At 55.4% G+C, this 10,865-nt stretch overlaps 1 protein-coding gene across 2 annotated transcripts; it reads left to right on the top strand.

The window, feature by feature from the left end:
- The first annotated feature begins 2,994 nt into the window (after positions 1-2,994).
- On the top strand, positions 2,995-10,464 carry TMEM61 (transmembrane protein 61). Of its 2 annotated transcripts, none has more exons than XM_064455025.1 (3): positions 2,995-3,086; positions 7,213-7,623; positions 9,925-10,464. In XM_064455025.1, the coding sequence occupies exons 2-3, from the start codon at positions 7,274-7,276 to the stop codon at positions 10,208-10,210; spliced, it is 636 nt and encodes a 211-aa protein (XP_064311095.1). In that variant the 5' UTR covers positions 2,995-3,086; positions 7,213-7,273; the 3' UTR covers positions 10,211-10,464. The 2 variants fall into 2 exon arrangements, with proteins under 2 accessions (XP_064311095.1, XP_064311096.1); XM_064455026.1 differs by having other exon boundaries at positions 3,048-3,086; positions 7,194-7,623.
- Positions 10,465-10,865: the final 401 nt, after the last annotated feature.

Below are 10,865 nucleotides of genomic sequence, written 5' to 3'. Positions count from 1 at the left end.
TTAAGGGCACTGGTCAACACTGCGTCATTTGAAGATGTAGGACAAACATTTTCAATGCCTAGATTTACTTACTGCATTAGGTAGGAGTGCCTGAGCCAGTATATCAACTAATGCAACTAGTTAGGCATTTTAAGAAGATGCAAATTAAGGCAAAGATAAACAGCAGGAGGTTTCTTCCTTGCTTTATGTGTGCCAGGTGCAGGAACTCCTTCCCATCTGCACATCCTTACGGCTGTGTGCCATAGCCCCTTATCAGCTTGGCAGGCTGCACCCACCTCTCCTGTGCCTGGTGGCCTGTGCTAAGGGGAAACATGAGGTGGGCCAGCCCCTTGGGAATGGCTTCTCTGTGGATCTAGACAACATGGGTGCCTACAGAAATGTGTCTCCTAGGTCCGTGTCCGGGGCTTTTTAGTAGCTTTGTCATGGGTGGCAGCACCCTGCTGAGCGGTGCTTGCTGGGGGCAGCTGGGTGTGGGGAGCGTGGCCCAGGTGCCAAATCACTGATGGAGACCTGCAACATGGCCCAGGGTGTTGACCCTGCTGTTGCAGATAAGAGGGCCCTGGCAGGGAGCGTGAGCTCCTCTTCTCTGGGCAGGGTGCCCTGGTACACCCAAATTCACTCGTGACTTGGTGCTCTGGTATCAACCACCTTGTCATGATGTGGTAGAAAGTGCGTGCATGTGCACACACAAAACACACACACAGATGCCTTGGAAAAGCTAACTTATTTAACCTGATTATACAATGAAGTACACCATTTTACATGGGATGTGCTGCAGCAGCAAAACTTGGCAAACAGTGAATCAAAAAGCAGCACTTTTCTGTGCCAGCAGCATTGATCAGGCACAGCATCCTTACCTGGGGGAGGCAATTACAGGAACAATCTCTCTTTCTCCGTTCCTCCTTTGTTCCTGTTCTTGCAGGGGCTGTAACTGTCTTTTATATCTTCTTGTTTTATCCAATGTGGCTTCACTGTACATGGGATGTTTTACATATTTAGCACAGATATTCTGTCTTTATTCTGGAGAAGCCCTTTGCCTGTGCCCCGTGCTGTGTTGCAGCACCTTTTCCACCAGCAGGAAAGTTCTTGGGAAGCAAAAATGAAGTTTGGCCACTGTGCTTCTAAGCAGACAGAGATGCTGGCACTCTTCTGTGATGGACACACTCAGCACTTACAGCTTCTGCCCTGTTGCAAAATGTTTGTCGTGGGTTTGTGGCTGCCTGTAGGCTAGCTCTCTGGGGAAGACAGAAGATCCCAGCTGATTATGGGGCTGGACGTCCAAAGGGCCAGAGCAATGCGTTGGCACTGAGCCACCGAGTCCCCTGCAGCCCGGTGCTAGGAGGAGCACACAGAGCTGTGTGCAAATGCCACCTTGAAGGGCTTCAGAAGCCATTTGGCAATCAAATTTCTGTTAAATATAATATCTGAGCAGGTAATGAGCAGAAGATGTCTCATTGTTCTTTAATAGGGGGACTGGTGATTCACAGTGCCTGCATCACTCATGGATGGTAATATGAGTGCTCAGCACTGGCATATCTGCGACAGAGGAATCCAGATGTTCACTCCTGGGATCCCTGGGGCCAAACTCTGTCCTGCCAAGGAGCGATGACTACAGTGGTTGGAGGAGGTGTGGGATCTGTTGTTGGGGATTTGCACCCTGGCGCTCAAGGACCTTGCTGCATCCCAGCCTGGGGGGTGAGGCCATACTGGGGTGCTGGCTGCAGGGACCCTGCCCCATGCTCCTCTGCGATGGAGACCCAGCCTGCTACAGGGCCAGCCCTGTGTGAACCAGCCCTTTTTGTACCTCAGTTTACCATTTATAAAACTCCTCAGTGTCTGCAGGTAAAAGGGGTTGCACACCCACACATTTTCAGCTAGGCTGGGTGGCTACCAAGCATACATGAAGCAGATATGAATTACATGATGGGGCTTTGCATCAGTCCCTGCAGTCTGTGCAGATAAACCCTGAGCTGTTTTTTGAACCAGCAAGGTGAGGAGCTGCAATCAGCACAGGAACAGCAGCCCAGGGTTCAGCTACAGCGCCAGTGTATCCACAGAAATGGCTTTGTCTGCCAGTGATGCTCAGCCGTAGCTCAAGAGCAAGGCAATGGATCTGTGAGAGTGCACAGCACTAGCACAGAGCAGCATGACAGCTGTTAATAAAATCTGCCTCCACCTGTGTGATGAGGGAATGTGTGTGAATACAGGTGCTGGCCATATGGACCATCCTGAACGTCAGATCCGAGCACCCTCAGCTTCTTTAACACCCAGGTATCCTTGTGGGTGCTGCAGGGCAAAATCATCCAGCTGGAACAGGGAAAAAGGGGCAATACTGGCATTTGACAGAGAGGTGAGGAGAACTGAAGTGGTCACAAAGCAAGCTTGTGGCAGAGATCCCCCCGTGCTACAGCGTGGGTGTCCCACCCATAGGACAGTGCTGCCCCATCTGCAGGGTACTGGTGTCCCACCCATGGGGCAGCAGTGCCCACAGGGTGGAGGTGTCCCCGTCACAGGGCAGTGATGCCCACAGGACACCTCTCACGGGCTCCGCGGCCCGAAGCTCTCTCCAGGTCCCTGACACGCCTGTTCCCCGGCCCCTGCGCCCCGGGGGCGACGGGCTCTGCGCCACCCGCCCCTGAGGAGCGCGGGCAGAGCCACCGCCGCTCGAGCCAACACACCGGGGCACTTCCAGCCTTACCGACCGTCCCGCCCCAGCACTCGCTACCATGACATTACCCCCAGCAAGTCGCCTCCTTAACAAGCAGAATACAGCCCCGCAGGCCCTGCGCCTTTTTCTTTTTGCCTCTCCCTCCCCCCCGCCCCGGACCGGGGCTGTGGGCCGGGGCACACGGGAGCGACGAGACGGGGCGGGAGGGCCCGGGGCCGCCCCCCCGAGGGGCCCGGAGCCGCGCTCCGAGGAGCGACCCGGGCCGCGCCCCCGAGGGGCTCGGAGGGGCCCGCCGGGCGCCCCCCGCCCCGCCCCGCCCCGCCCCGCCCCCGGCCCCGCCCGGCCGCCGCCCCGCCCGCCCCGCGGGCCGGGCTCCGGGGGAGCCGCCGCTCGGCCGGAGCGGGGCTGGCGGCGGCGGGTGAGTACGGCGGCGGCCCGGGGCGGGGGGCGCAGGGGACATGGACACCCCCCCCCCCCCCACACACACACACCCGCCCCGGCTCGTCGCTTTGCCAGAGGGGAGAGGCGGGGGGGGGCACCGGCCGCGGCGGCGACGGGTCCCCGGGGGTGCTGCCGGCTGGCAGCCGCCTCCTTAGAGGGGACGTCGGGTTCAGGCATCGCCGATGTCGGGGCGGCGAGGCGGCGGCCGGCCCTGCTGGGGGCGCGGGGGCTGAGGGGCTGCATGTGCTTCGCTCCGTGCGGGCTCCCCTCCGTCTGGACCTGCCGTCGGGAGGCTGACATCGCCGGAGCTTCTCGGATGCTCTTTCAAAAGCTTCATTATTTATATGGTTTGGATGGGTACTAAACCCATACCTAATAATACTAATAACACTACTCCTAATGATTGCAAATTCAGATGAAGGCAGGAAGGAATCTCGCTAACGACACGCTCGCACTTCGGCGTGTCTCTCCCGGCGTTCCCCTTGGCACATCTGCATGTGGTTAAAGGTCTCCAGCCCACGTGGTGTGGAAGGAGAGGCTGGAAGTGCCGTGGAGGGACAGGGTGTGGAGGTGGATTTCTGCTTGATGGCGGTGGGAGAGATTCAAAACTCTTCGTTTTGCATGTCGCTGGAAAAGACTTTTTCTGAGTAATGCTTAGTAGACCCGCTGAATCACCATCTGCATAACTTTATATGGGGGATGCTATTCTCAGCATCTTACTGGAACTATGTAAACTATTACGATTTGTATCTGTTTGGCCATGCAACATGCAACTGTCTTTCCCTGGAAAGACTATTTAAGAGCAGGGTCAAAGGAGGAGATGGGGCAGAACAAAATGTCAGGGTGGCTCAGTGGGTAGACGTGGATGTTTTGGATCCGGCAATTGCCATCTTTGGAGGGGCAGCCCCTCTGCAGAAGCCTGTGCTGGAAACGCTCAGCAGGAGATCTGATGTGCAGGATGCTGAGTGCCTCGGGAGCGGAGCTGGGATCAGGCTCAGGGAGCGGGGACTCAGGTTCTCCCCCAGCATCACATCTTCCTTCCCACCCCTGCTCCTTTGGTCTCTTCTTCCAGCAGTTGGTGCGCTGAGAAAAACATTGTGGGTCTTCTAAAGAGGCTGAGGAGAGCTGTGCCAGCCCAAGATGGGCTTTGGCAAGGGGACGGTGTGATGGCAATGTCATCCAGCACAGAGGAGCTGCCCACACACACGTGCTGTGGGAGCACGTGCCGGGTAGGCTGGAGAAGATTTTAGCGTTGCTCCCCGCGCTGTGCCGGTTTTGTCAGGAGAGAAGAGTTTATTCTCTCGAGCTGTCAATCCATCACCTCCCAGAGGCTCCCCGCCTTCCCTCCACGTCTGCCTCCCCCTCACTGCCAGTGCTCCCAGATGTGTGCAGCACCGGGGGCTGCAAAATTCCCTGTTCCCCGGGCAGGGGAATTGCACCATCTCCCAGACCTCACCAGGCTGACCCCAAAATGACGATTGCTGACTCCTGGAGCTGAACATTTCAAATCTTGGTGCTGTTTCAGTCCAGGCTTTCAGTGCGGAGCAACCTGTAATTTCCATGCAGTTGGATCGAAAGTTTTGCTGTAAGGTTTTTGGGTTGTGGGTTTGGTTTTGGTTTTTTTTCCCAAATAATATTGGCTGGAAATTTTCCAGGAAAATGTGATGGTCTCAAAAGGAGCTGGATTCATGGGTCAGTAGGGTCCTCGCGCTCTCCTGAGCACCTACTGCTGCAAGGCAGCATGAGCCCAGCTTGTCTGCTGTGTCCTGCTTGTGTTTGGTGGTGAGCTGGAGGATGCTGATCCCTAATAGCATCTAATAGTGTCTCTAACCAGTCTCTGAGAGTCCCTTCTCCATCTCAGCTCAGCCCAGCCCCTGCCATTCAGGGGGGAGCATCTAAACATGTCCCCTTGTTATGGGGGGAAGCTTTGCCTCCTCTCAGCCCAGAAACACCACCTCCTTCCCAGCAGGTGACTGAGGCTGCTGGTGGGGACCACTGGCCAGCCCAGGCCGCGATTTGGGTTCGTGACCATGGGGCAAGAGCTGGAGCATGTTGTCAGGGCTCCCAGTCCTGCAGCCTTCCTGCAGGTTTCTTAAATCCCACTTCTCATCAGATTTCATTAAACATAGATTAGATCAGATGGTGTTTCTTTCATTATGAAGTAATTTGGCTTTCCATTTAGTGGGCCCATCTGATAAATAATGGCTTGAGATAACGTACTTCCACCTGCCCTTGATCACACTGAGTCTGTGCTGGACTTCTGCTCCCTCCTTAGCTCTGGCTTGGCCCTTCCAGATCTTAGGCTACAATTTGAGTTCCCGTTGTAGGAAGAGAGCCCGTCCTGGAGGAATGGAGTCCAAAACCACCAGATTATCTCCATTTTACTGACATACAGGGGGAATGATGAAGGCAGAGGTAGAGGCTGAGTGTGGGTCACCCAGCTCTCCATCCATCTCTGTGCTTGAACCCCATCTCTGTCCTGGACAGCCCCCAGTATACAGGCTCTCAGCTGGCACTGCTACCACAAGAAGCCCTCACAGAGGAGTCACCCAAAACTGAATCTCTAAGGGGTGCTAGTGCTTAATTCCCATGTGGTCCAAAGCTTTTTGTCCATCAAAAAGTGGGAGCTGAACCTGTAACTTTTTGCTGGGTAGTGAGCAAGGCCAGAGGGGGTGTGGTGGGACCTCTCTGCCTCCCCCGTTGCTGGTGCTGTTTGGTTAGTTGGGGGCTGGGGATCCCCAAGCCCAGAGAGCAGATGCTGCTTGTTTGCTGGAGAAAGCAAGGGGGAGTGAGAGCCCCAGAGATCAGAAACCAGCTCTCCCTCCCCAAATTTTCCTGTGCTGGGGAAAGATGGTTGCTCTCAGCATGTGACACTGAGCTGAGAAGTGCCACTGAGCTGGAACATGTGGGTTCCAACCCCAAACCACCCTGATAGAGATGGTGGAGGTGCTGATAATACCTGTGGGATCAGTTGTGTTGGGGAGCTGAGAAGTTATGTGCTGGAGCTGACCCAGGGGAGCAAGATCTGATCTGCAAAAGCTTGTTTGGATGAAGATTGAGCAGACTCTTCCAGCGTCAGGGTATTTACCCCACCTTCAAAATAAACCAAAGGCCCTCTGTGCTTCTGGAGTGTCTCGAAATGGGACATCATAGCTGGGTCAGCAAAAGCCTCATAGATCTCTGTGGTCTGTTGCCTCAACCCCTCGGCCAGCATAGCAGAAATACCTACTTCAGCAGTAGGCCATACCCTCTCTGAGGGTTTAGCTGGTGTCCGGCCCATTCCTGACTTTTAACAGAGATACAGAGTGATTCCCACTTTCATCCTTGCTCCAAGCTTGGTCATGGTGGGGAGTGTAGTTATTTTGGGCTCAATCAGTCACGGGAGAGCTCTTTAGGGTCCCTGCTCACTTGGTGTCTTGGAAGCCATCCCTAGATGAGGTACCCTGGGTTGCCAGCATCTGAGGGTTAAGTTTTCCCTGAAACAGCATCTTTGTGACTTTCAGAGATGGTACTTGGCCCTTTTTCCTGAGAAAGCAAGAGACAGTGCAGCCCCGAATCCCCTGGGCTGTGGGCTTTTGAGCAGTGATGCCAGACACCTACTGTCACCGCAGGGCTGATTTACATCCAATTTCAGAGCAGAAAACATGTGCACTGATAATTTGGAAACAATGACATCTTAATGTCCCTCTCCCTAACCTCTTCCATAAACCTTGCTTTGATCAGAAACCCAGCTGGTGTTCTTCCAAGCTTGGGAGGAAGTCTGGAATAAAACCCAAAGACAAGAGCTATGCAAGTCCCAGAGCCACCCCCGTAGCCCCCCTGGCTGGGGTTTCCATCCTGCCTCCATGGGATACTGGGTCATTTCTTGAAAATGAGGATGTTATTTTGAGGCTGTTGGGACATTTTTGGGTCCAAACTGGCAGCTGACTTTGCACAATGGCTTCCCATCTGAAATGGTGGAAATGACCCTCCTGATGGTCAATAGTAAGTAGCTGAAGAGTGTGCAGCCCCCAGAGAAGTCCTAGCTCAGTAGTTTTCTCCTCTGGTATGCCTTCTTCTGTGACCCTGTCCCTCTCAAACCCAGTCCCTTTCTTGTCTTGCAGGACGTGGGCTCTTTCATGCCCTGCCTTGCTCTTCCCCCCTCCTAAAACTTCCTTCTGAAGGATGGCAGCTGCCTCTTTCCGCTATGGCATGACCATCACCGGTGCCGTGCTGCTGGTGACGGGAACGCTGTGCTTCGCCTGGTGGAGCGACGGGGAGGTGGGCACCCCGGCCAGCAGTGGGGCTCGCCTCCTGCCTCCCCAGGAAGCTGAGGCAGTTCCCAGCTCATCCTCCAGCGCCCTGCTCCGCTCCGTCAGCTTCTTCTGCTGCGGCATTGGTGGCATCCTCCTCCTCTTCGGGCTCCTCTGGTCTGTGAAAGCCAACGCCAGGGTGGTCTCCCGCCGCTACCAGTACCATTTCCCCAGGGACCTGCAGTACTTCACTGCGGAGCCTCTGGAGAAGTGGAACTGCAGGTGGGTGCCATGTCCCCGCGCGGTGCTTGGGTGGGAAGAAGTCAAGGGTGGGTTTGACTGTCCTGGTATGACCATGTACCTAAACCTGCTCTTAGGCTTGCTCACAGGCGAGCTCAGATGAGCAGTAAAGCTGCTGTGCTGTCGGCCACTGCTCATCCCCTGTTCTGTGCTCTCCTCCTGCTCCCTGAGCAGCAGCTCTTGCTCATTAGTGTCAACCCTCGCCTGAGCCCCCACACCCTCCCCTCCCTGCAGGGACTCTCTGTGCCCACGCTGGCTGCTCCTGCAGCCAGCTGAGCCGCAGATGGCTCTCCTTGCCCTGCAGGGCCATCACTGGCCAAGGCACACATCTCCTTAGCAGAGCCACCGAGCAGAAGTCCGCATTGGTTTTCTGGCAGAGAGCCTGGATCTGGGGGTGGGGGGAACATCCAGACCTCCAGCTGTTGAAACCTTCCCCAGTGCCACAGGTCTGCAGTGGTCTGTGAGGATGATGGGGTTGGTGATGGGGTTGGTGCCATCTTTAATGGAAACAAAATCTATGTTAAAAGGGAGTTAAAAGAAAAAAAGAAGGAAGATGATAATCCTTGGGTTGACATTCAGATGGGAGTGCAGGTGGAGGGTCCCTTTACAATACCCCTTCTTTGCAAAGGGGGGTTGTTCTCTTACACTACGAAGCCCATTTTGGGAAAGACCCCTCACCCCCCCCAAACACCACTGCTGCTTGTCAGGTCCCCAGACTCTTCCTGTGTAAGTCTGAGATTTATTCCCACTTCTTGATTTAAAAGTTTTATGATCAAAAGGGTTTTTTTCCAGAGACCACTGTGGAAACCGCGCCAGCCAGCCCTTCCCAATGCTGTTTTATGGGGTCACAGCAAAGATCCTGGCTTTGGCATAGATCAGGCTCTGGGGAAAAGCAGCTAAAAGAAACTCTTAAGAACATTAAACCATAAAAATTCAGTCGGGGTGAGAGGCACGTTCCTGGTTCTCTGGGGGTTTTGGTGCCCATCTGAATATTTGGGGGTGAGATTGTAAACTGGTCTGGGCAGTCTGGGGGGAGCTTCCTCTTCCCGCAGAGGGCTTTGCTGTGTCCCCCATGGGGAATGTCCTCTTCTTGGAGCTCCCAGCTCCTGTGCTGGATGGGAAGGCATTACCCCACCATTGCTCGTGCAGCAGCAGCTCCTGCAGCCCCAGCTGTGCTGGCATTCGCACAGCAAAGACCTCCAAAGCAGAAAACGCTGCTCCACAGAGGGTTGGCGGCATGACATCCTGTGCTGGGAGAAACCGCCCTCTCTGCATTTCCAAGGCAGCATCCCTTTGCAAGATGAGGCTGTTTGGCAAAAGGCACAGCTGCGGATGCCCAGGACAGTAGGTCTGGGACAAGCGGTTGCTGAATTTGGGATAGAGGCATACCTGCAGAGCAAGGCAGCTTTCCCTTCAGACCAGCTGTGCCCCTCCAATGCCTGTGGCCTCCCCAGGCATGACTTGCTGGGTTTTCATCTGCAAAAGCAAGTGGATGGTTGTCAATTTCAAAGCTTCCCCATCTTCGGGGCTGCGCCATTTTGTAGGGTGGCGTGTGGGGCTGTGCGCAGGGCAAAGATTGGGTGGAGGATTTCCCTGTACACAAGCTGCATTTGCTCAGCGAAGCGCTGCTGGAAGTGGCACCAGGCTTGGCTGGTGCATGGAGAGCTCTGGCAGGCACAAGGGTGGGGTGCAACCACATTGAACCGGGACACCTGGCTCTCGCCTGGCTGCTTGTGCCAAACTGCTCACTCAGCTGCTGGCAGCCTTTGTGCTTCATGGGGTGACTTTGGGGTTAGGCAGGTGATGAGGATGCACTCCTGCCCGTGGGAAGCAGTGTGGTGCAGAATGGGGGGAGCAGATGTCTTGAGAGCCAGCACCTCTGCTGCTTCGTGGTCAGCCACACGTACAGTTGTAGCTCTTAATGCCGGACGTGGCAGCTCTTTGAAGCTGCCCTGCCAGGCTGCCGTTCCTCTTCTTGGGTGAGGGGTTAATAAACTCAGTGGGAACTGGGCAATGTTGCCTTGCTGCAAGGTCTGATGGATCGTGCCCTTCCTTCTGCGTGGTTCCCCACCCTCCTGGTGCTGGGAAGCAGCTGACGTGGTCTTCCCTTGACTCTGGGCATGCAGAACCTGCTCATGTGCTTTCCCCAGCACACACGTCTATCATGCTCAGGGATGCTCCAACTGATGGGATTGATAGGGCACTGGGATGCTGCAGTTGATGGGTGCTGGGATGCTCTGGTTGACAGGGTGTGCTGCTGGGTTTCTTCTTCTTCTCTCACAGCACCTGGGATGCCAGCGCCATCCCCACCTATGAAGAAGCTCTGACCTGCAGACCTGCCCATAGCGCTCCAGCCTATGTCCAGCCTCCGAGGAGGAAGGAGGAGCTCACACCGCCCCTGTACCGCTACCTGGAGGAGGATGACAGCTGGCAGGGTGGCCGCCGGCGCAGCTCCTCCGACAGCGCCTTGTTCCGCCCCAGCCCATCCTGGCTGGAGACCCAGCGCCTCGGGGAGCTGCAGGCAACGCCTCCCCCCAGCTATGAAAACATCAGCATCCGGGGCATCTGAGTGGGCAGCAGCGGGGAGCTGGGACTCTGCGGGTGGCTGCCCAGTCCCTTGGCTTTAAACTGAGCCCCTTCCATTGCCGGGGTGAGAGGAGGGTGGGCAAAGACAGGAAAGGCGGTGGGGTCTGTCTGGCTTTCCAAACGATCAGTCCAGGGCTGTTGGGATTGTGGGTCCAGTGAGCAATATGTTCAGAGCGGAAGGGGTAACTGGCATGTTTGAAAGCCTTCATATTTTTAATAAAACCACTGCTTGTTGCAGATGTTTTGCATTCCCTTCTCTGACCAACCCTGGGAAGCTCATATCAGGCCAGGGCTGCCCACTCGAAGTAAGAGCTGTATAACAAAAACTGCAGCAAAGAACAAGGAATCCAGCTGGAGAAAAAACAGCTCCGTGCTGACCCGTTCGCTCTGCTGCCTTTTCAATGCCCCTTCCAGACATATCTCCATCCCTTTCACCTTGCTTTCCCTGCATACTGACTCCCATGCCTCACTTGATTTGGTTTAGAGATGTTCAGTGGCTCGTGTGTGTGTTCAGGGCATCCAAGTGCACTTGGCATTTCAGGCAGTATCCTATAAAAAGACACTCTGAGTGGCTCATCCCCCCCTCCCTGCCCACCATGCCCACCATTGCAGCCTTGCCCAGAGAAAATGGCAAATTC

The sequence above is a fragment of the Phalacrocorax carbo genome, chromosome 6, assembly GCF_963921805.1.
Source record: "Phalacrocorax carbo chromosome 6, bPhaCar2.1, whole genome shotgun sequence".
In the NCBI taxonomy this organism is placed as follows: Eukaryota; Metazoa; Chordata; class Aves; order Suliformes; family Phalacrocoracidae; genus Phalacrocorax; species Phalacrocorax carbo.
Note: the sequence above shows the minus strand (reverse complement) of the source record. Positions and strands in the feature narration are given on the sequence as shown.

What these genes read in the sequence shown, in the direction of transcription:
- TMEM61 (XM_064455025.1), top strand. Translation starts at nt 7,274, where the DNA reads ATGGCAGCTGCCTCTTTCCGCTATGGCATGACCATCACCGGTGCCGTG. An exon ending in CTGGAGAAGTGGAACTGCAG is followed by an intron (nt 7,624 to 9,924) that starts GTGGGTGCCATG and finishes CTTCTCTCACAG; the next exon opens with CACCTGGGATGCCAGCGCCA.